The 27198-nt window shown below is 37.0% G+C and overlaps 2 protein-coding genes and 1 long non-coding RNA gene across 42 annotated transcripts in view; 2 read left to right on the plus strand and 1 right to left on the minus strand.

Annotated features, from left to right (window-relative positions):
* Nucleotides 1-8976, plus strand: part of LOC136238270 (uncharacterized) — a 27825-nt gene extending 18849 nt beyond the window's left edge. For 2 of the 36 annotated variants that reach the window (XM_066028638.1, XM_066028667.1), the window contains 19 exons: nt 3583-3644; nt 5116-5212; nt 5788-5912; nt 5993-6065; nt 6117-6191; nt 6484-6558; nt 6610-6732; nt 6783-6837; nt 6884-6947; nt 6998-7157; nt 7210-7273; nt 7325-7422; nt 7468-7569; nt 7864-7906; nt 7958-8029; nt 8079-8333; nt 8385-8485; nt 8532-8620; nt 8667-8976. In XM_066028638.1, coding sequence (XP_065884710.1) covers nt 3583-3644; nt 5116-5184 — 131 coding nt within the window. In that variant the 3' untranslated portion in view covers nt 5185-5212; nt 5788-5912; nt 5993-6065; ... (13 more) ...; nt 8532-8620; nt 8667-8976. Of the gene's footprint in view, nt 1-522; nt 1297-1741; nt 2344-2393; nt 2576-3582; nt 3645-5115; nt 5213-5787; nt 5913-5966; nt 6066-6116; nt 6192-6483; nt 6559-6606; nt 6733-6782; nt 6838-6883; nt 6948-6997; nt 7158-7209; nt 7274-7324; nt 7423-7464; nt 7570-7616; nt 7664-7713; nt 7801-7834; nt 7907-7957; nt 8030-8078; nt 8334-8371; nt 8486-8528; nt 8621-8666 lie in introns of those variants that run through there. The other 34 variants (XM_066028669.1, XM_066028671.1, XM_066028666.1 and 31 more) reach the window with 32 other exon arrangements.
* Nucleotides 1-11561, minus strand: part of LOC136238274 (uncharacterized) — an 11959-nt gene extending 398 nt beyond the window's left edge. Inside the window, exons 1-9 of one of the 4 annotated variants that reach the window (XR_010692929.1) lie at nt 11425-11561; nt 2043-5836; nt 1905-1998; nt 1817-1856; nt 1085-1766; nt 981-1036; nt 789-929; nt 687-741; nt 49-634 (exon numbers count right to left, since the gene is read on the minus strand). This is a non-coding gene — a long non-coding RNA (uncharacterized lncRNA). Of the gene's footprint in view, nt 1-48; nt 635-686; nt 742-788; nt 930-980; nt 1037-1084; nt 1767-1816; nt 1999-2042; nt 5837-11424 lie in introns of all 4 variants that reach the window. The other 3 variants (XR_010692928.1, XR_010692930.1, XR_010692927.1) reach the window with 3 other exon arrangements.
* A 529-nt stretch (nt 11562-12090) lies between these two features.
* Nucleotides 12091-26180, plus strand: LOC136238276 (uncharacterized). 2 transcript variants are annotated; one of them, XM_066028675.1, is made up of 10 exons: nt 12091-12314; nt 17189-17428; nt 18278-18577; nt 20116-20469; nt 20978-21346; nt 21401-21535; nt 22302-22358; nt 24328-24345; nt 25665-25727; nt 25790-26180. In XM_066028675.1, the coding sequence occupies exons 1-10, from the start codon at nt 12203-12205 to the stop codon at nt 26059-26061; spliced, it is 1920 nt and encodes a 639-aa protein (XP_065884747.1). In that variant the 5' UTR covers nt 12091-12202; the 3' UTR covers nt 26062-26180. The 2 variants fall into 2 exon arrangements, with proteins under 2 accessions (XP_065884747.1, XP_065884748.1); XM_066028676.1 differs by having other exon boundaries at nt 20116-20331.
* The last annotated feature ends 1018 nt before the right edge of the window (nt 26181-27198 follow it).

The following is a 27198-nucleotide window of genomic DNA, read 5'->3' on the forward strand; positions in this document are numbered from 1 at the left end:
GTGATTGGAGACATTGGTAATAACTTCTAAATAAGTAACACTACTTACATTGTTTACAAACAATCTAAGTTTTGCTGGCCAATGTCCTCACTCTGGTTGTAGAGTATTCATGGCCAATATTCTCACATCTACAAGTTGGCACATTCTAAAGTGATTGAAGACAGTGGTAATCACTTCTAAATAAGTAGCACTACTAAGGTGGTTTTATGAGTATTTGTATTATTAGTGATCATATAATTATGCTAAGACAAAATTTCATTATAATACTATACACTGTAAAAACAGATGTGGATATATATCACAAAACTTTGTGTGAAATTCTTGCCACAAATACCACACTGGTACATGCGTAGTATTTACACATTTTTTTTGTGTGTAACACACAAAAGTTCTTGTAATCCCAACACACCTTTTTTCATTAGTTTTACACAATTTTACATGTTTTTTTTTTACCACAATCAGTTATTTCATTATTTAAATGAATACAAATACATACACACAAAAAATACAATTGTTCTGTAGGTGAAGGAAGCCAGTTGAGCCTAGTCTGCTCAGATGTTCTGATCAATGAAGAAGATGGCAGCAACAAATCTACTGATACCACCTGTCATTGCTTGACCATGTTGCACTTTGTCTGAAATAACACAACATTGAATATCATGCATCGTTAAATAAAATATTTTTACCTGTACTGTATTCACAGCAAAGTAGCCAACATCATCGTCTTTCAGATAGCTACACCTACAGCAGATGGTGTAAAGGAAAATGCTTGAAACCACAGGCAATACCTTGCACAGAACAATTGTACATGAATCAATAGGCACACGGTACTACAATGTGAGGCAGTTAAGTCCAGTCTGTCCAAATGTTGAAGATGACAGCTACAAGCTTACACCACCATGCCATTACTCGGCTATGCCACGTTTCGTCTAAAACAGCACAAACATCAAATATCATTGTCACAATAAACTGTTTTTTACCTGCCATTGTATGCACAGCAAAGTAGCCAACATCGTCGTCTTTCAGATAGCTACACCTACAGTTGAAGAGTAGAAAGAAATATAATTGGGAACACATTCAATACCTTGCATAGAACACTGAAGTGTATACAAGTCAGTAGACCAACAGCACTGCAATGTGATTTTGGATATGGTTGCTGACCTAAAATCAATAGACACATTCCAAAATTACGTCAGTGTCATAGCAACAGTCTTTTGCCATTTTGAATGGGGCCACTGACAATAATCATGATTGCGCTATGTTGAAATCCGATGATGAAAACAGCTTGAAAAAAGTGGTATTATTGAACAACAGGCTATGGAAGCCTTCAAGGTTGCAAATTAATGTTTCTGGTTACATGCAAGTGGTTATCAGGGTTCAACAGGTGCGAAGCGTTGACAACAGTAATTACCTTGTTTTCCAGTACAAGGAGGAGTCTGGATGGCCAGCCGCTATTGCTGTCACTTTCACTAACACAGCAGTAATGACTACTAGACAAAAACCCTATCCTTGTACTGGCAAACAAGGCAATTACTGTTGTCAACGCTTTGCACCTGTTCAACCCTGATAACCACCTCCATCTAACCAGAAACATTATCAATTTGCAACCTTGAAGGCTTCCATAGCCTGTTGTTCAAGAATACCACTTTTTTTCGAGCAGTTTTCATCATCGAATTCAAAGTAGCACAATCATGATTATTGTCAGTGGCCCCATTCAAAATGGCGGAAGGCTGTTGCTATGACAGTGACGTAATTTTGGAATGTGTCTATTGGAGCATTACACTTTAATTACCAAACCACAAAATATTTTCCACACCTGTTTGTAGTAGAATTTTCGTCAGTGAGTATTCCCATGGCTGTTGGGAAAATGTAGAGTTAGTCACTACACAGCTTCCAATACCTACTGCTCTGACGTAATCCCCGGCCGCTGCCATGGGTTTCTTATCTTAGCCTTCAATGAAGTAAGTGCAGTCAGCCTCTGGGACTAAATAACGACAACTGCAAGAAAAGTGTCTACCATGTCAGGAAACCCGTTTACTTACGGGTTGTCAGGTTGATACTGGCTTCTCAGTCCCTCAGGTTTCCTTCCTTCCTTCGTACGTTCCACTGAGCTCGAGTGACTAAAATAGCGAAGGTACCACTTTCCCAAAGGTACTCTGCAGTCACTTCAGGCTCTACCGCTGTTTTGAACGAAGGTTGAAAGAGCGTAAAAAGCTACAATTTCACCGAAACAGCGCCAAATATTGTATCACCAAGGTAACTACAATTTTTGCATGGACTACCAGTCCAGGTTGTATTTTTTAGCGACAGCCAAGCCTGCAGGAGGAACCTGAAAAATGCATCGTAAGATGAGATTTTGCTACAGACTATGCTAATTTATGGTGCTATAATAGTTGGCTTCGCGGAACTGACTTACACCAGGAGACAAGTGTATTCAGTGACACGTAGGCACGTGCACGTGAGTTGTGTATACGTTGAGTCATAGATCAAAGGATCTATGGTTGAGTCAAGTTTTCTGAACCCTGTAACGGATCATTTGCTAATGATAGCGGACCTTGTCCTTCAGATTTTGTCCGTGAGTGCAATTGGTTTACTAATGTGCACTCCAGTATTTTGATATTTGCTCATAGCTTGAACCCAACCATAAGAGTAATGCACTTGTCAATTTCATGCCCCACCCCCAACAGGGGATTTGACAGATCGTGGTGTCAAATTCCCCACTACTGGGGCAAAATCGGCTGTCAAATCCCCACTATGTCCCCACCCCAATAGTAGGGATTTGACAACACCTCAACTCAAGGATGACTAAGCGTATATTTCATGCATGCGACTAGTAATAAACCTGCCCTGTAGCTAGTAAAATTATAGCAAGTGCGATTTTATTGTTTAGAAATGCAACTACCAAAAATTGGTCAGTGAATTGGACAACTGTCAATTGCCCCAGGGGTGGGGACAAGCAGCAATGTCAAATCCCCACCTGGGGTGTGGGGACGCCCGGGGCTGGGGCATGAAATTGACAAGTGCATAATCATGATGCACCTATGAATGTAACCCCGACTACCACGGATACGGGCTGAGGTGGGGAAAGGTGGAGATTTATATCACTGAAAGCTACTATTCCTCACCTACTGGGGGAGGATTGGCGATACAAACCCCAACAAATTCTCCACTGGCATACCCTGGGGGATAGAGGGGCTAGGTGGGGTTTTGTACAGTTGAGTGGCATGGATCTATAGGCAAATCAGTTCAAGTGGGCCCTAGCACTAATGTAGTAGCTAGAAATGCTTCTAAAGGCACACACTTCTGCATTGGTAAATGTCTTTGGTGAAGACAAATCCCCTACTTCAGTGAATTTAGCAATCAGTTCTCCCACCATCCCCGACCTTCCCCACCCTTAATCCGTATCTGTAGTACTCAGGCATTACATTGATAGGCGTATTAAGCCGGATGTATGCAAGGATGTATGCTTAATCTCAGCTCCTATAGACAGTCTTACAGCTGTATGATTAATACTCTTACAATAAAATGTAATATTGATTTTTTAATAGAAATAATGGTTTAAAGCTACTTCTTTCAATTTAGCCATATGCAATGTGACAAAACTGCCGATGTTTGCACACAAGGAGTTGCCAATGTCCACATGGGTATGTTGTACACTTTCTATTTAAAACCCTGAGATTTAAAATAACAGATAAAATTTGGTCTATCCATTTACAAGACTTGACATTGAATTAGTACTAGCTAGGCAACTGGTTGTACATCAACATGTCTTTTGCTAAAGTGGTATAGACAGCCGCATGATTACTATGGAGTGCACTAATTAACTTTGTAATAGCCTATTATGCTTTTGAGCAGTGCTCAAAAAAGTGCTCAAAAAGCCAGCCTATTATGCTCAAATTATGCTTTTAAATCAAGGTATGCTCTAGAGTTGGCTGTTTTGTTAGGGTATGTCAGTCTTTTCTGACTGCTGTATTAGAGTATATCGATCTTATTTCCATGAAGCATTAATAATCAGCCAAGAAACAATGAAAATAATAACATTGCACATTTTCTTAATATGAAATGCAGTATTAAGGTGTAGTGTGTTCACGTTTTACTGTATTTTGGCATGCGCATTACACATTTAATTAAAAACCTTGGAAATAATCCTGTTATGCTGGCGTAATTCTTGATGTTTTTGCCAGCCTATTATGCTCAAAATTATGCCGGCATAATGGCGCAAGCCCAATCACCTTGTAGAATAATTCTATGCTTTCCATTTTACTGTTAACAAGTTGGAAAGTGCGCAGCTGTGGACTACAACATTGGCTGACAATTTCATCAAGCCCGAATCACAAAAATTTGAAGTAATGCATACCCAATGTCCACACCAAATTTTGATGGTCTGTAGTGCATAATTTTGAAGTTATTTAGTGAGAAGGGAGACCGTGTGGCTAGTCAGGGCACACTCTGTATAACAGTAATCACGTGATGGTAGCTGGTGCCGTTTGCCAGGGAATTAACCAGAGTTGTGCACTTTGTGCAGCTGCCCTTAATCCATTCGCCACCTTAATATACTAGTTTATAGCTTTTGTTATAGCACACAGCTACTTTATACACTACACATGTGACTGTTATCATTCATGACTGTTGTATAGGGTGACTGGCTGACTGCTGTATTAGAGTATCTCGACTGTGCCTCTCTTGCCTATGTGATATCTCAAGGCTTATTTTTACCATGCAATTATTATAAATGCACACACACACATACACAGACAGACACAACACACATACAAAACCCTAACAGAGTTTACATGTAGCTGGTAATTTTCGAAGTGGTTTTCCATGTCTGGTGGTTCTTCAAAAATAAATTCCCGCTAATAAAAGTAACTTGCTTTCCATATCAAAAGAATTTTAAGCAAAGTAGAGTGGTGCTGCACCGCTATACTGCTCTTTAGGGAAGACCCTGTTTGTGTGTGTGCACACATGCACATACACGCATGCAAGCACACATACTACACTACGCACACACACTACACTATACACACACACGTGTGTGCTCTGCACACTACTTGCACACGCAACACATATGCAGAAATTCACACCATTTTATATGCAACTTTGTACTTTCTAAAGGTTAGGAGTACTAAAGAGGAAGCCAGTGTTCTCAAGAAGATAAAAAAAAAACAGATGATGCTTTTATAATTATGTTTATTACAGACAAGAACTAAAGGTACACACAATACAGTGAATGTACAAACGTGAACATGGGATACATACTGTAGTTAAGCTCTGTCAGAGATACAGTACTCTAATAGAGTAATCATGTAAAATAAATTTGTGACCAGATTGAAAACCTGTGCATTTTCGAATTCACAAACATCAAATTACTTACACTGTAATGTATGATTCTGGCAAATGTATGTTTGGCAACACTTTTTGTGCAGGTCATTTTTGTGTGAGACTGTAGTTTCTGTGGTGTCATATCTCTTTTGGCGATCTCCATTTTGTACAGGTCATGTTGTTTGAAACTGTTGTTGTTGTGGTGTCATATCTCATTCTGGCAATCACACATTTTGTGCAGGTCATGTTGTTTGAAACTGTTGTTGTTGTGGTGTCATATCTCATTCTGGCAATCACACATTTTGTGCAGGTCATGTTGTTTGAGACTGTTTGTTGTTGTGGTGCTGTAAACCTCATTCTAATGACAATGTTTTCTGCTTGTCCTGTCAAACGAAACTGTAGTTGTCATTGCTGTCATATTTGTTTTTCGGTGATCCTTATGTCATAATGAAATGTGTCTTTCAGAAAACCATTTGTTGAAACAGAACAGAAAATGGAATATGAAAAAGACAAGCTGTAAAAGAAGCATGCCATGTGAAAAACTTATTGTCGGATTGGTGATCATACTACTTGTCCTCTTTGCCATACATGTAAGAGTGAATTTTACCATTAATTTTGTATTTTAATTTATTGTGATTATTAAGAGACTTCACACTATCATCCTACATAGTGTCCTTGGCAGAGGATTTTTCATAAAGTCATTGAAATCGTGCAACTTGACCCTAGGCCTTTTAAACTTACATGTAAGAGTGAATTGTATCTTGTATTCTAATTTAGCTATTTGTGATTGTTAGGAGACTTCAAATTCACAGGATCATGGTACTTGGTCTCCTTGCAAAGTGTATTATTGGATTTACTACTTCATGCATGTAGGAGTGAATTACATTTGTGACCGGGCCTGCGAAAATAGGGCATGTGGGCACATGATTTTTTCCTACTTTTTCAAAGATTCATCTCTCATAACCTTTTTTACCATTATGCTATGGCATTGCAATTTTCAGCTCTTAGTAGGCATTTAATTGGCATCATGCTACAAGTTGCAGAATGGACTTCCAATACTGAGATATGACCTGGAGAGTGACGTGGTGTAGTTTGTGCCCACATGCCCTGTTTTCACAGGCCCGGTCACATTTTATATTCTATTTTATTTGTGATTGTTAGGAGGCTTTGCACTTTCTTTCTACTCGACGTCCTTGTGGGAATATTTTAAAATAACTTCTACTTAGCCTCGTTCATGTAAGATTAACTCACTTTTTGTATTCTAATTTTTTGTGCTTGTTCCAGAAGTGTAATAAATGGATTTAGTTACATCAGACTGTCATACTCTATCTACTTGACCACAACATAATTGTTACAAGGTGTAATTCTTTGATCTGTCAACTTAAGACTTGTGGACATTGGCAGCATGAAGTAAGTATGAACTGTATTTTTGTATCCTATTTTTATAGTGGTTGTTACAGGAGTGCAAAAACTGTGATTGAGGAAATGGAGATTTAGAATGCCGTACATCTTACGGTAAGAGTGAAGCGTATTTTGTATTTTTATTTTGTGATTGCTACAGGGGTGTGATAATTGTGATTGTTGACATTGAAGACATACACCATGGGTCACCTTGGCAGTAAGAAGTGAGAGTAAAGTGTTCCGTATTCTATTGTATTGGTAATTTTTTTTACAGCTAAGTTATTTTTGGATTTGGGGAGTTACACATCTTGAGTCTCTCTGGCAGCATGAAGTAAATGTGAAGTGTATTTTTATATTCTATTGACTGTTACAGGGACTTGATAACTGTGGTTGTTAAAGTGGGTACGTACACTGTTGTACATCTTGCTTTGGCGGTAAGACTGAATTATATTATTCTGCATTCTATTTTATTTGTGATTTTTGCAGAGGAGTAATTTTTGGATTTGGATAGTAGACTGTCACACAACTTGAGTCTCCTTAGCAACATGAAGTATGTGTTAGTAGTATTTTTGTGTTCTATTTTATTAGTGATTGTTACAAGGGTGATGTACTTGTGATTGTTGAAATAGAGACGACAGTGTATTTTAAAACTTATTGATGGATTGGAGATCATGCTACTTGGCCTCTTTACTGTACCATGTAAGGATGAATTACCGTTTGTATTTAATTTATTATGATCAGTAGGAGACTTCACAGTATCATCCTACGTAGTGTCCTTGGCAGAGAGTTTTTGATAAAATTATTGCTGAATTGGAGATAATACAACTTGACTCATTAAATGTAGACGTAAGAGTGAATTGCATTTTGTATTCTAATATATTTGTGATTGTTAGGAGACTTAATATTGTTGGGTTTAACACTTGGCCTCTGTAACATACATGTAAGCGTAAATTACATTTTGTATTCTAAATTATTTGTGACTGTTGTGAGGCTTTGTACTTTCTTCTTGGTAACCTTGTGGGAGTATATTTGAGTAAATTGTTGGATTTTTCTAGTTGGCCTCCCGGCATTAAGCAAGTATAAACTATATTTTTGTATTCTATTTTGATAGTGATTGTTATTTAGTAGTGATTGTCACAGGGATGTGAAAACTGTGATTGAGGAATTGGAGATGTGTAATGCGGTAAGAGTGAAGCATATTTTGTATAGTATTTTATTTTGTGATTGCTACAAGGATGTGATGATGTGATTGTCGACATGGAAGACAAACACCATTGTACGTCTTGGGTCACCTTGGCAGTAAGAAGTGAGAGTAAAATGTATTCTATATTCTATTTTATTGGTAATTTTTACAGGGGTGTAATTTTTGAATTTGGAGAGTTAAACTATTGCACATCTTGAGTCTCCTCTGTAGCATGAAGTAAAAGTTAAGTGTGTTTTTATATCTGTTTGTTATAGGGACTTGTTAGCTAATTGTGTTTGTTAAAGTGGACACGTACACTGCTTTGCCTTGGCAGCATGAAGTAAGAGTGAAGTGTACTCTATTTGTGATTTTTGCAGAGCAGTATTTTTGGTTTGGAGAGCATCTTGAGCCTCCTTGGCAGTATGAAGTATGTGTTAGCAGCATTTTTGTGTTCTATTTTATTAGTGATCGTTACAAGGGCGAGGTAACTGTTGAAGTTGGAGACGGCAGTGTATTTAAAAAAAAACTAATTGATGGATTGGAGATCATACATGCTACTTGGGCCTCTTTAATGTACCTGTAAGGATGAATTACCGTTTGTATTTTAATTTATTATGATTAGTAGGAGACTTCACAGTATCATCCTACGTAGTGTCATTGGCTTTGATAAAGTCATTGCTGGATTGAAGATCACTATTGTCCTTTAATGTACAAGTAAGAATGGATTCCATTTTGTATTCTAGTCATTTGTGTCTTTTAGGAGACTTCACGGTATCGTACTGCTTGGTGTCTTTGTCAGAGAATTTTTTTAATAACTCATTGGATTTTCTACTTGGCCTCCTTTGTCAATTAAGAGTGAATCCGATTTTGTATTCACAATTATTAGAAGACTGCTACTGTGTTACCTGGTCTGTTGGCCTTTTCCAGTACACTTAGCTTGAGTAAACAATAATCATTACGAATTATATAATGCTTGCACGGCTGCTCTATTTGACAGTTTTAAAATGGTTCTGTCATAAATCATGTAATGGTACTACTGATAAGTCAGTTGATGTATTTTTATTGATCAAGTAGTGGCTTATCTAACTAATGTAGTCCATACAATTGCAAATTATATTCATATGGTAATTCATGTCATTTAGCCAAGCCTATGTTGCCACCATTATTTTAATCAAGATTCATAATTCATTAATTAAATAACTCATACACAACAGCTAATAATGTTGAACGTCAGTGTGGTGTAACAAAAATGGGTGACTGCTTTATTAGAGTACTTCAAAGTAATTGTGCAACTGTTACAGTATTATCTCGGATAGTGACCTGGATGTTTATTTCTTTCAAGCAACTTGCACCCAGACCTAGTGGCCTGGGTGAAAAGCTACTTCAGTGAAATAAACATGTAAGCAACTTTATACCCAGGCCACTATTCAAGGCAATACAGTAACTACATTCACACTGTTACTGGTGACAGGCATGACACTTCTGACTTCTAAAATGTGATTTGTTATGAAAGTTTACGGTGTATATGTCACTGCTAAGTATTTCTGCTAACCAGTGTTTTGTATTACAGTACTGAAATGTACTCACTCTAATAGAGCATTCACCAAATTGTTATGTAATTAATTTTGCTTGTCTTTAGCAAGAATTTTGCTACAATGTACTATATATCTGGTAAACTCTGTGCAGTTATGCTCTGGTGACATGTTGGTATCATTGCTGAAAGGAACTAGCTTAAACATGGCAGCCACAACATTGCACGGCTAATTTAGCTGGTTTATGCTTTGTTGCTGAAGTATTAATTTCAATATCTTTGTATTGAACACCTGAATGTCCTGAATCAAAAGCTTATTAGTTCATGTCCACTTGTTATATAATTTTTATGTGCATTTACTTTCAATACACTTTTAACAAAACAGTATTTGACACAAACTAGTTTTTGCTCATGCAGCCAGTCAGTGTGAAGCTCTGAACAAGAGACAACCCAAGCTGAAACACTTTAGCTAACCTGGGATTATATGGATGGGATATGACAGTAATACATTTCAGCTTTGTATGAAATTTGCTGCATGGTAAATATTCATGCATGATTTTAGAGGTAATCGGTCTTGTACTATATACAATGGTGGTGGCTACTCAGTTCATGCCTCAGGTTGCTGTACACACATCTCACTAGCAGGATGCATATATGGTAACAGTCTTTTTCTCTTATCATGGGCAAACTCCTTCACGTTCACCCATGTGATATACTGTACATGAAGCTAAATTTAACTTTTTTTCAGTTTCATTGATTTCACATGAACATATGGCCATTTATAGCACCACAGACAATGTATGCATTCCTAATAGATTGGAAAAGCCCATATTATTTACATAGTGACGTCATGGGCCTCGGTGCACGTAAACTTTATGGCCTCGGTGCACGTAAACTTTATGGCCTCAACAGGTGGAAGATTTCGCTGTTTTTGTAACCAGCAAATTAGTGTTTGTTGTTTACAACTGGATTAGTTACTGAGGCTGGACTGGGTAGGGATGCTGGAGAGTAGTAAACAACAGTGTAAGAAAATTCAGATTCAAAGGTGAAGTATGGTGTTTTAAAACGGTTGTACAAATTCCTGAAGAAACAGAAAGTGCAGCGTTGTATCTTTGCAGCTGTTTACACCACTTGTAGCAGGTAGAGCATAGTAGGCTAGCTAGATATTCACTGCTTCACTGTACATTTCCACTGTTTCGATAAAACTTCAGAATACAGGCACTACTTTGTCAATTGTTTAGCTCAAGCTGAGCAGTACTGTAGCATAAAATCTATTTCAATATATCACACATTTCTTGGTTGTGTAAATGCAGCAACAAGAAGATGGCTAATAGTACTGTTGCTGAATTATTAGCTGGTGAGTACCTGCCATTGTTACTTGTCGCAAACAATATTTCTCCCAATGTCCACAAACATGCATATGCTGTGTTCTTGTTTAGTACACAACACAATAAACAATGTAAAAGGAATATCCATGCCTTCAAACTGGTCTTGAGAGAAAGCCAAACAACCACTCTGTACATTTCCTAATGTACTGGCACACTGAAACTAGGATATTCATAGGAAAACAATTTAACGTGCATTTCCAATCCATTAGGAATGCATACATTATCTATGATAGCACACATGCATGGACAAATTTCATGTGAAATTTCCCTGTAGCTATACCTTTGAGTTGGACACATCAACATGATACAATGCAAAGTACCAATGAATCATGGATGGTGTGTTTCAGTAGATACTAATTTGTTACGTACACACAATAAGTTGCTAGTATTAAATGCGTTTGATATATAAATTCTATTTAATGAACATCACGGATATACTTTTAATAATTCCTAAACAACATAAAGCTACTTTTAGGTATCTAAGTGGCCACTATTAGACTCGCATAGACAGTAGTGTGACGGAAGTATCAGCGTGTAAACTCATGGGGCCCACAGCACGCCCCGAGAACTGCGCTCACAATGAATTCTATACAACTCACCCTTTTGCTTTTCAGGTGAAACAGCCCTATTAAGGCACTGGCAGACTGGTATCTTTCAACTGTCTGGTCACACAATTGTCACACGCGCTTTGTGTAAATATGACACAATACGCATGTTAGTATAACACAACCATAGATACTATAGCCTTACTAAGTAAGGCTATAGTATCTATGACACAACTGCCAGGCGTGTGAGCCCACCAAATACGTGTGAACATGCGTTGTGTGGTATTCACACAGCTGGCGTGTAGTACACACGGCTGTTTTTACGGTGTAAGCATATTGATCAAGTAAAGCCTAAATATGAAGAGGGGGAGCTTCAGCCCCCAAGGCCCCCCCCCCCCCCTCCTGGATCCGCCCCTGGGTATGGCTGCTTTTCCTCTACATAGTACAATGTGGTTAGGCCCAGGCATTGAAAAAAGATTATGTCCTTCACCTCACCAGAAAGGTGCTTCCTTTGCTTCTGATACATAGCTATATACTGTAGGAGTTATTAACTAAAAGTTATTTTAGGCACTGGAGATGGTAGACAAAAGCATTAGGCATGGAACACTCTGCCGATATCCTGTATATTTTGACTTTGCTAAAGCATTCGATTCTTTCCCAGGGGGAATGATTTATTAACCAGCTGCAGTTACATAACCGGATGACCATACGAACGTGGAACATCCGGATCGAATAACCGAAGTAATAACCGCGAGATTCAGTTGAGCAGCAAGGTGTCTCGAACTATCACACAAGCGAAGTGAATCTCGTAGCGTATACATCGAAAGATCGAATGGGGAATTGCCGTAGCTATAAAGTCTACCGGATGGTGACAGGGGTAAAATTGCTGACCACTGTATGCAGTGTAGTACTGATGATGGAGTTATGCATGGGAGCCGCCAAAGGTTAGTTCGTGCTAGACCTACGCCGTATAGCTAATACCTGTAATGGGTCTATACTAGCTATACTAGTATTGTTGATACTGAACATGCAGTCAGCACAGTACGTTGGCATGCTCAGGAAAAAGGCATACACGTAAGCTACACTGATGATCACAGTAATTTGAAATGTGTTGTGGCAATGAGTTCCACCCTTGTACTGTTCTGGAGAAAAGGCTTTTTTGTAAGATGTTGTGGATGTTAATATTATTTGCACACATACCCAACACACTTTTATGTACTTTACACTCACTGGCTTGTCAAGTTCTGTACTTTAATAAATTATGTTAGTATGAATACTGATGATATTGTCTGGTTTCTGTGGTCATTGGAAAATAATTGGTAGTAGGAATTTCATAATTGCTTTGTAAAACATCTCATATCAAAACTTGTGTAAGATATTCCGGATTTCTGAATGGGTTACGCCCGTTTCGTATAAAATAACACCGTCCTCTAAACAAGGCGCCATAACTTCCGCGTACTTTGGTTGACAGACACGAAGTTTGGTTTATCAGATTCCTTGATGAAAGGCGATTCGATTCATATGTAAGTTCTTTGTGTAGTAACGAAGGGGAAGCTAGAAAGGAGCCTTGTACCACGAAATTTACGTGTTCAGAATGCCCGTAAAAACACGTGTTTTTAAACATATTTCTATAAACTAACCTGTTTAACAATTTGTACGGTCGGAGTCTTATTAAGCATCCTTCGCTGCGTAGAATGATACCAAATTTAGCGAATTTGGTTGAGGATAACAACTTGTAAATTGGGATTTTTCCGGCGAGATAATTAAATTTTCCAATAGGTTAATGTATGGAGCGCGTATTATGTCATCATCAGCAGTAAATAACTGTCGCTATGGCGACATTTTCCCATTTGTACGGTCGGAATTGGATAGACAAATTGAAGGGCTTTCTTTTATTGTATGGTGTGCTGTAGAAATTTTGTGAGTTAAAGGTTGTAAATTAGTGTTTTAGCGTGTAGTATAAAATACATGTATTTTGTATTGGACAAAAAATGACATGGAATGATGAGATTTTATGATCAGCCTGTTTTACCAAGTTACGGTTTCAAAAAGGATATTAAACAGATATTAGATTTATTTAATGCATAATTCTTAATTTTTAAAGGTTTAACCCATTTTTTGAAAACTTTTAATGTTGACCACCTGAAAATGCTTGATTTGACAAATCCCATACATATGTTTTGATATGTGTAGTCTAGATGCTTTGCATCAACTTTGAAGTTCTGGACTGGGGATACCCATGCATCTCTTGCTGTTTTCTGTTGAATATTTTCAAGCATGTCATTGTTGTTAATAGGATCTTGTGCTATTGAAGCATACAGTATTCCAGTTGAGGTCTGCATGACCATCAATGGTGCTGCTTTCACATCAGTTGAACAACTGCTTAACAAACGTTTATTGCTCTGGATGTTTTTCCTGTTTCTTTTTATACATGTGCATGATGTGCTGACCAATACAAATGTTTGTCCAACAGTACTCCAAGTTAGGTATGTCTGTAGCTGCTACGGCCACCAGTCTGAGGCCCTAGGAAAGCACAATTTAAGGGACTCCCTCAAACAACCATGCTACACATACACTGCTGATTAGAAGACTATTAGTGCATTATTGTGGTCTGAAGGGCTTACCGTAACATACAGTGTATGGCTGCATAGAAAGGAAATATGAATGCAATTGGCTGTATGAATAGCATTTTAAAATATGACCCTTTACTTGAAGCTCTGGTAGGTAGTTTACCTATACTTAGCCTAATGTCAATTTAAGGCTGGCTCTGATAGCTAGCCATAAAATAAGAAAGATTATGGTAAGCAGCTATGTGAATAGAAAATTAGAAATTCTATATAGCTATAAGTAGAGTTGTACCGATTCCCACTTTTTAGGGAAAACCGATATCCGATATATTTTTACCCTGTTTTACCGATAGTAACCGATACCCGATTGTAGGTCTCTACAATTATACTTGTGCTCATTCCATTAAAAGTATAGCTAGTAAAGCTAATTCTGTGAAATTATACACTCAAAGTTGCTAGTCAGACAAGTGGGCTAGGGCCTGAACCATCACTGTTTATCTTTGTGGTTACCACAAAACATAAACAAATTACCCAAGTACATACCAGAGCCTTTGACACTAGCCCTCCAGTGGTACTGCAGCTGCTGGAGCTGAATAGACTAATAATCTGCTGGCCACAGCCCATTACAACCGATTTCCGATTATGGTAAAAACAGCTAATTATCGGCTTCTACTGATTACCGATCCGATTATCGGTACAACTCTAGCTATAAGGATATGTGATCAGAAGGATTCATACTTTGCTTGGATCTATTATACTATATCAAAAGCATAATGTTTCAACAGAAAACAGTAATTTCCTGGAGTTTTCTTGTTATGTTAAAACATATACATGTGATGTCACCCATATAGCTAGTACTGGTAAAGAATTATTATAAGATAAATCAACCTGTAGCTGGTTAGTGGTTAGTATCACTCCTAGTACAGCAAGTTCTGATAAACAATACTAATTGGTCATTTTCCCCAACAGGTAACTTAGAGAATATGCAGCTAGCTAAAAGAGCACAGTGTCACAACATTATAAGAAATTTTCAAATTCAGCTGAGCACAAAATGTAAAATTACAAGATGTAGCAAACTACTGAGAGGTAGTAAATATTTAGAAGATTCAATACCCTTGATTAGAGGTGCTAGTATTACAGTCAACTTTGTGGTGCTTTTAAGCTCTTTATAGCACACACACGCATGCACACACACACACGAATGTACACATGCACATCATTTCCTCCACCTCACTTCTCCCAGAAAGGAAAGTAGAAATACAAGAAAAAGTCAAGAATTCTTCTTCACCGCCTGGTTATGGGTTACACGACCTTCCAAATAAAGGGACAGAAAGGCGGACCATCATGCACGCCATCTGTGCACACCTGGTTTACTGGGAATGGTCATGTCACAACGCATGGAAATTAGAGGACCCATTAGAGTTCTAGCAGCATGTGCCTTTGACATTGACAAAGCCCACCCAACTATGTCTGTACTAAGTGCCTATTTACACTGTAAGATATTTTCCCTGGGAGGCTTGCCAAACCTTCACAGAGACACCAGATTGGTATATACGAAGTGATACCATCAGGCGGAATCCTGGGCTCAGCACACAATAGTCCAAAATTCGTCAGCTTAGCTGGCTAATAGCCGTTGCCCAATAGTTTTTCTCAGCAGATGTGAGACCATGTACTCCATAAGTAACTGGTTGACCTTCTTGAAGCAATGAAAAACCAAGTCCACTCCCTCATGCATCACACTGTAAAGTAATCTCTTTGCAAGGATCACAGTATTCAAAGCTGGTGCTTCACAGATTATTTGATTCAGTTTTTGAAATTGTTCACCATGTGCAGGAAAGCCAGTATCAATGCACATCTTTGCAAACCAACTTGTCATAGCGACTCAGCAACAAGTTTGGGAGGAATTTTGAATGGTACTGCACCATTCCTAGGAATTCTTGACATTATTAGGTGTGGGTATGTTGACAATTGCAGCAGTTTTCTCAGTGTCAGCTGCTATGCCTCTGTCTGTGAGAATATATCCAACAAAGAGTACTGAGGTATGTTTCAACTCAGTCTTAGTGGGATTCAACTTAAAGCCTCTCTCACAAGCTCTGCTCAGGAATGCCTTACCAGGTTGGTCCTGTTACAGATGCTGTGATTTGATCTCAGCTTGTGCTTGTTTACATAAAGAAATTGACAGTTTTGTAGGAGGGTGCACTACTATATAGTGGCAGTGATGAGTCATTGTGTAATGACCATATCACTCACCTAAAGGCCAATAGCATACTGACTCAGCACTTGGACTCATTACACAAGTTTTATTTAATGAGATCATTCTGTTTCCTGATTGTTATTATAGAGGAAGTATGCTAAAATGAATTTCTAAAGTGAATTAAAAGGGCACTTTAGCATACTTTTTAGACCTGATGCTAGCTAAGGGAAAGTTTTCCAGTTAACTTACCAGTTGCTCTATGTAGGAAAAAAATGGATGCCCAATTTCCTGTCAAAAAAAATATTATTCTTTCGAAAATCATTTTAGCAAACAATACTATAGTTACTACACACACACACACGCACACACACACACACACTACGCACATTACACAAGCATTGGCAGTGACAAAACTCATTGAACACTAGACGGATTTTTTTATTTTGTTATCCAACAGTAGAACCTCAATAAAGAGACAAAGAAATACAAAATGGCTAGAAACATAAACCTGGACACATCAAAGGAGATTAAGTGACACATACACACATAGTACATGTACACACACACACGCTTACTGTACTTACACATACTATACATACATACATACGCTAAACACATACACATGCACATTACACACTGACAATACACACATGTACACACAATACACACACACACATACACACACACACACACACACACTTACATACATGTACTATGCACACTACACACCCATATACATGCATATACACATTATATATACGCATGTGTTCATATGCACACACATATACACAACACATATGTACATACACACAAGTACTGCAAAACGTTTTTAAAATAAAAGTGGATTTGTCCTTATTAGGAGCATTTTGTTATGGCAAATTTAGTGAAAAATATGAGCTTTATTAGTTACCAATTAACTATTACACATTGGCAGCATGATTAATTTAATTTCCAAACTTATCTTCCAAATTAATTGACAAGTTGATTCACATTTTGCCAAATTTTTTTTTGTTTATGGTATTTGAATAACCACAATTCTCTCTCTCTCTCTCTTTAGCATCATTGTCAGTGACCATCACAGCTGATGTTGATAATTTAGTGTGTGACAATCAAACTGTAACCCTTTCCTGCAATGCTGCTAATGCTACTCAATTACACTGGATTATCAATCATAAAGAAGTGTCCACCAATAGGACTATTTCTGTGATTGCCACACCTGTGCCTTCACAGTACTTCTGTAATGCTAATGATGGCCATGGCAACACTGGAGAGTCTCATATCAGTATAGTCAGTAATGGTAAGTCTGATGTATGAAAATATTTTACAAATCAATGCTACAAAGTATCGGAACTAAGACCATTCAGCTGAAATGTTAACTTAAAAAGAGTAGGGAAGAATAACTTAATAATCTCTACCTTGGCTTAGTTTTTATGTCCAAAGAACTTGGAAATTTAGATGTTATCTTTGAAGCACTGTCCAATGAAAGTAGGGGGGAATGGTCCTCCCAAGCTCCCATTTTCACCACCTATGTAACTGATGAAGCTACGCAACATACTATGATTAACAATCAAAATTATTATAACTAGAACATTCAAATATGCTAATAGAGCAATCAAGTGCTTCATAAAAATTGTCCCTATAAGTAGTCCAAAAATAGGGGAATGCCTTCTGTGGGAGTTGAACTCTCCCTCCCCAATTAACATTCGCATATTTTCCTATTGTACCAATTGTTTCTAACTATATGTAAGTGTTGTTTTGTATTACTTATAAATGCTCTGTGAGTTTTTAACCTTATACTGACACCCATGTATACATTGATTCTGGTGAAATTTGAAAGCTAAAATGGATGCAGATTCTGGGAGGCACACCCCACAGACCAGGGATTCTATGCTCTGGTCAGCCCTCCTCACCTCAACTATTTCCTCCACCAATTGATTCATTTGCATAATATAGAGATTTAGTTGAAATCAATAGACTACAACTGTCGTATATCTGCCACTATAATAAAAGGGTTTTTGGAGCTCCGCGTAGTACGAGGAGAAATCACTTTAGGACTAGCCTTCTTTATATAGGTTCCTAGTGGAATCATGTATAATGTATATAGAAAATTGGTGTATATAACTTTCAAGATTCTTATGCTTTCTAGGTTCAACTCCTTGTTTGGATAGGAACTTCTACAGTACTGTTCCAGTATCTGATGGACAATCTATTAATATTACAGTAAAGTTTCTTCACAACACTCCCTCATGCAATTTACCAGTGATTAGTGGACAGTGGTCAAGAATAAATGGCTATATGCCTCATCTCAGTGGTATAACCAATGGAACAGATTTTAGTAGACTGGCATTTTATAACATATCTGCTAGTTATGAGGCAACATATGTCTTTACAGCAGTTAATCAATGTGGTACCAAATTTATTGAAGTATTTCTTCATGTGGATAAACGTTAGTTAACATCAGTTTGTGCACGTACATTGTACCATGTCAGAATTTTTAACCGGGCTCATGCCATAGGATTTCTGGTTTTCAAGGACTGCATGTGTTTGTGTTTACATGGCTGCAAGTCTGTCTGCACTCATTGTATGTAAACATTCAGCCATTACATAAAACAAATTGTGGTAGATTCCAGCTATTTTGAGATACTGTATTTACTCAATTTGTGCCACAGGGGTTGTTTTTTTTGACCAAAAATAAGGATAAACCTTCGAACAGTGTTGCACTGTGGTATTATTTGAGGGTGTGATACTGATGTTTTAAACCTACCACTACTTAACAATCACAACATGTTGCTACCTACTTCTTCTATATAAGACCTTTCTTTCACTCAAGTATTTTTAGCACAACCATGTCACGCCTCATGATACACAGTCAGTTTACTAACTAATATCTGGAATTTCAATCATGTGACAGCCTGTGTGACAGCTGTCTAAGTTAAGTAGGACAATGCCTTCGGATAAAGATGAATACTAGAGAAATTCACCTAATATCGGAAGGGTTCACCCCAGACATGTGATTATGTAGAGATGGATTACAATATTTAAATACTTTATTCATCCTCACCTAGGCCAAGGTTGTACGAGTTCGCATACCAAGTATCAGCCTTCCCAGATTCCCCATCTTGTCACAGCAGCTTTCCAAAGATTTAAATCATTCCTGAGATATGGCCATTTCGCTGTCCTGTACATTACAAGCTAACTTTTGTAGTAATGCAGTGATGCATTGAGATCTGTGAGTAACTAAGGGTGAAAATGGTGACAAATCACTTTGTAATTCCATTCCTACCATCTAAAATACTTTTAAAGAGATTTCTGATAGTTTAATGAAGTATTCTTGGTACTTTTCTACAATTAAATGGCATCTACATTGTTTACACTTAGTTTTAGCCATTCCAGCACCTGAACAAATCACCAATTCGTAAGTTAATTGGTTTCCCACGCATGTGAAATTACTACATGGTCTAATACAATCGTCCATATCTCCTAGGAAAAGAAGCTTTGGGTGTGAAACTTCACAGCAAGAAGGTTTAATAGTTGCTTTATCCAAATGTGAAAAATAATTTTTTTTTTAAATATTGAAATTTTCATTTGAGCTTTTCCAAAATTTTTGTATGTGCCCAAAAGGTAGGTTTTCCAAAATCCAGTCACATTTGTAAAGGAAAATAAGGATGATGGTAGCTGGCTGTGGAGGCTCAGTGATTGGTTGGGCACCTGGAGTAGAGACCTAGACATCCTTGGACTCTGTCCTCAGGCTTTGAATGTAAATTCCTCACAGCTGTGATATATGTACGTATATGGATCACTACAATAATGACTAGCCGTAAACCATTTTGACGTCTGGAACTTAAAGTGAACCAAGCACATGTTGAAATAGTTTATACTGTTCCCATAGTCCCCTGCACTTATATACAACTCAGAGTCCTGGATGTACCCCTGGTGATCTCTACTATTTACTGTGATCTTATATGTTCCCATATTTTCTTATAGATCCAGCATGCATTTCTGATGAGGATGCAATTCCTATAAAGAGTATTACTCCCAACCAGACAATAATTAAAGGAGAGAGTATAAGTTTTTCTTGCTTATTTGAAGATCGTTATGATCCTAATTACTTAGACTTCACTGTTTACTGGAGGGTTGGCAACACCACCATTTTGAGAAAAAGCAATCATACTGGTTATCAATTAGATGAACCAAAGCAAGGTTGTTCTTCTGATAATGATAATTGCTGCTTATTTGTGAGCATCCTTCACATCAATACTGCTGCATTGTCAGATAGTGTAGCTGTGACATGTAATGCTATTCATAATGAACATAACAGTAGTAAAACTGCTAATTTAAGTAAGTCAATCAATTGTTACTGAATTTATGCAATACAACATCTGCAGCACTAAAATTGTGCATTACTCTATGCTGAGCTGATTATCCATTCAAACTAAATATGTAGCTATAATTTCACCGCACATAGACTGCTCTACTAGAATATCTTTCTGCCACTTTCAAATACCGTACCCCAATTTTAAATCTACAAAAGCTATGCTTGTAATGCAATGTATAAGCAAGCAATCCTTGCCTGCTATATGGAAGTTCATGAGCACTGAATGTCGCAGACTAAATCTGTTTACAAACTGCTTGAACTTTTGCTGATACAATTAATAGTATTATAGGTTTTGGTATAATGTTTCTGACTTCTTGTTACACAGTCCTTCTTGGTGGGTCCCCAGTAAGACAGTGCCTGATACAACTATACATAATGATTAGTTTAATATATGCATGTCTCTTACATTTCAATGGCCAAATGACTATATGTTTTGATAAAAATGATACAGCTGTATGTGTAATTTTATAGCTGTGATAGAGCGACCAGTGCTGACAAAAGGACCTCATAGTGCTAATGTGAAAGAGAACAGTAATAAATCTTTGACATGTAACTTTGATGCTTCTGATATACAATATTTGAGCATTTGCGCATTTCAATATAATAATGAGATCCGTATCAGTCCATCATCCAAATATAGCATTCAGAAAGACTCAGGAACAAACTCAGGGAGAAAAAATCAAATTCACTGTAAATTGACCATCTTTGATTTTGATAGCACCGACGAGGGATTGTATACCTGTTACTGCTTTTACAACCAAAGTCTTGAACAAAAGTATCATTTTCACAATGATCTCATATCTTCAAACAATGGAACAGCCATGTTGCATTTTATCACAAGTAAGTGTTTAACAATGATAGAAATAGCTTAATTATTTAAATCCTCTTGTTTAGATGATAGTCATGAAGACAGTAGTAGTCACATGGTTTTAATCATTGCTTGTATAGCAGTAGCAGTGCTGGTCATAATAATTTTGATTGCAGGATTAATTACAGTTATCAGAATAAAAAGGCACAACAGAAAAAGAGGTTTGAAATATATAATGGATAAATGAATAACTTTGCATTACAGATACACAGTTTGTTTACACTGAGCTGTCTATATGTATACACCTGTAGAACAGTTTAGCCATCTGTGTTTTTGGTATTAGCTTAATGTAATTTCAAGTAGTTGGTTCTAATCATAAATGACGGATGAGACACTCAAAGGAGACATCAAGGGGACAAGAAGTACTAGGATATAAAAATTATTGTATTTGCTAGCAGGGGAAAGGATGTGGTGCAAATCTGATTTCACTGAGTTATGAGAATAGCTTAAAAGTATTCCCATTTCCCAAAATCGGTTTTTTTAAATGACAAAAATTGTCCATAAATCAGTGAATGTTTATTAGATTTTCACCAACTGTGGTTTATAATTTTGCCTTTATAAAGTTTGTATGCATGCCACGTTTCATGGTGATTGAATTACATGTTTGCAGTTTCTGTAAAGTGTGCCAAAATAAGAATAGAGTAAGGCAAAAATAACCTTGGTTCTGCATATTTTGGGAATGGCTGGAACAGTTTAAATTGCTTCATTTTGGTGCGTGTCTATATACCTGGCAGTAAACTAGCACTCCATTATAAAGTTGGTCTAATTTAGAGAAGGTAACACAAGGTAACACAAGGTAACACAAGGTAACACAAGGTAACACAAGGTAACACAAGGTCACACAGAGTGTTGGGGCATTACTTTTAAAAAGATATATTACATATTACTCATTACTTCCAATGCTGTATAAATGCTAATCTATTCTAGGGTATGAAGAATTACCAGAGATTTCTTCTCCAGGAAATAAAAGTACAAATTTTCAAGGTATTTATTTTTAATTATATTGTGTGTATAATAGTAAATCTAGATGAAAACAACACAGTTGTAAAAATAGTGCAGTCCTGAACAAAAATGGAAAAAGTGAGGTGGTAGCTAAAAAATAGAACGAGCTAATGATAATAATGTCAGTGAATCTGAAAATGCTTATAGTTTATTAGTCATCAACTACACCGGATCCACTGATGTATGTAGTACACTTTGAATCTCTGTTTTTGTCATGTAACTTGTTAACAAACTGCAGTATATTATGTAGATACACAGTGGCATAGCAGGCTTTTTCAAAGGTCTGGTGGTTTCTAATGGTAGTAGCTCACAGATGTAGGCCGGGTTCTCAGACTCTGCACTCCCAGACTATATAATTATCGATCTTTTACAACCAAATTCAACTGAGTAGCTGAAAAGTGGTCCAGCACCATGTCACCATGGGCTCCAGCCCTGCTTAGTACTACAGCCATAGATTCTATTATGTGTGATACAGTAATGTTGTCTAGTAACGTTTGAGTAGAAAATCCGGGGTGCCAAAGCTCAGGCCTGCTCATGCAGCCTGTTGAGCATTTTTACCGAGGCAGCTGCCTCGGTTGCCTCAATGGTAGCTACGCCACTGGTTGCTTAGCTGACCGCAAAAAATTTCATCCTTAAAAATTAAAGACTAGCCCTATGCTAAATAACAGATAGCCTGAGTGAAATGTGAGTGATCAACGAAAATGAAAATGCTGAATTTAGTCAATCCGCGAAAACTGCATACCTCGAAAATTGGTATGTATGTAGTATAACTTTAAGTAGAAGAAGTCAAAAAATTACATTACAGTAAAGCCACTCCAAATAAAATTAATTCTCTGTTTCTTGCATTTGGTTACTGTCAGCTCTAAATATTCCATTATTCTATACATATTCTTCCATTGTTTTCTGGTTGTTCTTGTATACTGTACAGGCTCAGTAAAAGTGATTTTGCAGTAGCGTCAGCTCACGTGTCAATGTGCTATTTAGTCCGCACAAATACATGTTTGTGTGTTTTTTGTAACTTAAAAAGGAAGGTACAAGCTAAAGCATGCTTTTATGCTTTTCATGGCTGTGCCAGGCAAATAATGGCTTGAAAAGCTGCCAATCTTATACGAACAATTGAAATGGACCACTTACTCACATGCAAACATGTGTGAGTCCAGGATGGGAAATGGAGAATTTATTTAGAGTGGCCTATGAAATGTAGGTTTACTTGCATGACAAATACTTGTCTATTTTCTGAGCAACTAAGGAAAAATACATAAATGAAAAGGATTTTAAACGTTTGATGTAAAATTTTATTTCTTACATTTGTACCCTTTCAAACAGTCACTGACCATGGTATTCTTTCTAACTATTTACTGGTCTGTAAGAGTAGTCCCTCAATCTATAAAACAGATTTTACCCTTGTTTCCCTCTGGATCCAACCTGAAAAAGATACCATAAACTTGTTATGCATGCACTGTTCTTGCTGTTTACTGTATTGTACGTACTACTAAACTTTGATATTAATTTTGGTGCTCCTGTTGATGTATGTATAATAGCTAAGTACCAATCTCAAAAGGGGATTTTCATATCCCAGGAAACACCCCTCCCTATGCCCTTAGCTGCATGACTGAAGTAAAGATTCATTTTGGTGTTTGTGGTGACCAGGTTTGAAAAGTTGGTCTTCCACAAACACCCAGTTTGTAAACTGAAACACCATAACTTGTTTAAAATTTAGCCATCTATTTTCACATGTTATACGTAGTTTACTTTTGACAAAATAGTAATATCCATAATTATGATGTGTTAGGAAGTTTCAGTGGGTTTTGTAGTTGTTGCTGCATTTCTCCTACTTGTATTCAAAAGTCCTGTTATTCTTAGAGTTGCAAGTATATAGATAGAGCTTGGGAGCTGTTCATATTATGTGTTTGCAATAATTATTATTGACATTCAATGTTTTTACCTGTAGGTGGAGCTGACGAACCAGGTATGTACAGTAACATGCACTTTAAATAAGTTGGAAAATATGAATATAATTATATGCTGTTCCAATGAAAAAGTAACTATACTATTGTCAAGAACCATGGTAGTGAGTTGTATGGCTAAGAAGATAAAAGCACACGCCTCTAATAAAAAGCGCAAACCACTACTGTGGGTTATTTACATATAGGAACAGTTTTGCAATCCCCATTGCAATTCACGTGAGGTTTATCCTTGTCAACACCTCAGCTCATGGATGTACAACAAGCTTCAACTCGATATCAGCTATAAACTATACTTGTATTCATACAGGACACTTACCCAATATGTATAAGGAGAATCAGTGCCTAGGTTGTCAGATGATTCTTTTTTGTCACACCCATCCAGCCCTTTAGCCATTATTTTCTTCATCCCTGAATCTGGGTTATAAAGCCATATCATTACACAATCTATTTCAGATGTCCTCCTGTTGCTATCAACATAGTTTCACGATACATGCATGGTACCAGCTGTGTTGGCAGATTTACTGTTAAGTTGGTAATTCGTAATCCTTGGAATAACTTTGAATAAAACTACCTGGACACAATTGACATTATAATATGAATGCACTGTGAAAACATGATGATTGTAAGAGTACGAATTCTAAATCTTCTCAACATGGATACTCTGATAGAGCAATCCACCATTCTAACAAGTAGCCAACTGCTTTACAGAACATCATACCCACATGTTTTTTATAAGTTGCCACTTAATTTCTCTAAGTGGCTACTTAATTTCTCTACGACAACAGCTACACAACTACAATAGTTTTTCAAGTCTAAATTTTTCTTGGGAATCTCCCCTAGACTACCAAGAATGACTTAATGTCTGTTGCTTTACTGTGTAACTTTCATAGCCAACTCACTTACCTTTTTCCACTACCTCTGTTTTAGAGGCTCCAACTTGGGGAACTTCATTGGGATGAAGATTGGTTAGCTACCAAATTGACAGAGCCCAAAGTTGTGAATGAATTAATTGGCATTAGCTCCATTTTTAGTTGCTCCTTTGATTTTACAACTATTTAAGACTTGATCTTTTTAAGGGGGCACACTTTTTCATGGCTACTTTGATGTATTACACTACTACACCCTCACCCTCAGTCATCGGAAGTTTACTGTTGATAAACCCCTCATCTTTGGCTCACGGTTTATCAACAGTATATTTCCTCAACTTTGGACTTGGGGTGTTTATATTATAAGTGCAATACACCTCAAAACCATCTTTATTTACGTATTACTAAAACACATTTACATTTAGAGGTATTTTCAATTAATTTTTTTTAATCAGATTCTTCTGCTCCACATAATGGTGATGTGTGTGCTGCTTTACAAAATTCTACTAGATTTGATAGTAAGAATATAAATATTAATTTTTACAACTGACAATGTCTTGTTAATGTGATGTGTTTCTAGATCCATTACGTTGCCATGCAAGTGACTTTTGTCGTCTTGTGGATCGAACTTCACTGGCCCCTATGCTGCATTCCAAAGGACTGTTGACTATAAGAGACATTGAAACTCTAAGTCTCCCAACTATGATTGACAGTGACAAGCTGAGCCATCTGCTAACAAAACTAACCAAGTTGAATAAGGATGATTTTAACACTTTCATGGATTGCTTGAAGCTTGCTGAAGAACATAGAGGACATGTAGAGTTATATAAAATTTTAGCTAAGGAGCTATAGTTCACCATGAATGAGCAAACAAACTGTACAGTGCATAGAATTTATGTTCACTTGTAGCTCATACATAATTATGTGTGTATATTTCTTTATATGCATACACACTGTGTATCACAAAATAACATTCAGTGTATATAATTATGTGATCAGCACTGTGAAAACCAGTTTTGTAGCCTTTCCAGAAGTCTAAATTTTACACTTCATATTTTTTTCTGTGTGGTCTGTTAAAATGCTACTGAAGACACGATACAGCACAATGGTCTGTTAAAGTGTCAAGCTAGCAAGTAAATTCAGTGTAAAGTTTTGTTTTCTTAAAACAATTTGATTCAGAAAGGCTATAAGACAGGTTTTTTGCAGAGGTAGTCACATATCATGCTGAGGTTGTATAGCAGAAATTAAGCTGCTTTTTCATGGGACATTTTTTCCACCTCCACACCCAAAGGAAGAAAGAAAAGTCACTACACAATGTATATTGTGCAATGCATAGAGGTTAAGGTTGCCAAACATATAAGCAACTTATGTAGCACAAACTGCATATTATATCTTCTAACCTCAACACCATCAAACTTGATCACTACCACAACAGATAGATTATTTTCTGTTTCAGTTTTCAGTATGAATTAACTTATGCATGGTAAGATTACTTTCATGCAAAAATTTATGCATTAACGATCACCATAAACCGTTTACTGCTAGCACAAAATTTGTTTGCAGATTTTACATGCATAGTAATACTCTGCCTGGTATCCGACAATAATAAGATGATTATCAACATGACAAAACACAAAAGACATTAATAAATTAAGTTGTGGGCTCCACTTGCTCTTACTGTCCCCAACCCCATGATTTCTCTCGGCAGCCTTGTTCCTTTTATCTTTAATTACTTAGTCATCTTGTCTTCTTCTTTCATGTAAAATTATATGGAGAAACAGTACGTGGAAATGAAAAACTGGAAATGAAGAATGGAAATGGTCAAATCTTCATACAGCTATATTTACACTAAAGTAAAACCCTTGCATAGTGGCAACCTCTTAAAGACCACCTCTCTCTTTATTACCTACAGCCATCTGTCTATGAAACTCATTGCCAGAGAACATTGCAACCCTAACCGACTTAAGTACTTTTAGTTATAAACTTCAT

The sequence above is a fragment of the Dysidea avara genome, chromosome 11 (genome assembly GCF_963678975.1).
Source record: "Dysidea avara chromosome 11, odDysAvar1.4, whole genome shotgun sequence".
Lineage (NCBI taxonomy): Eukaryota > Metazoa > Porifera > Demospongiae > Dictyoceratida > Dysideidae > Dysidea > Dysidea avara.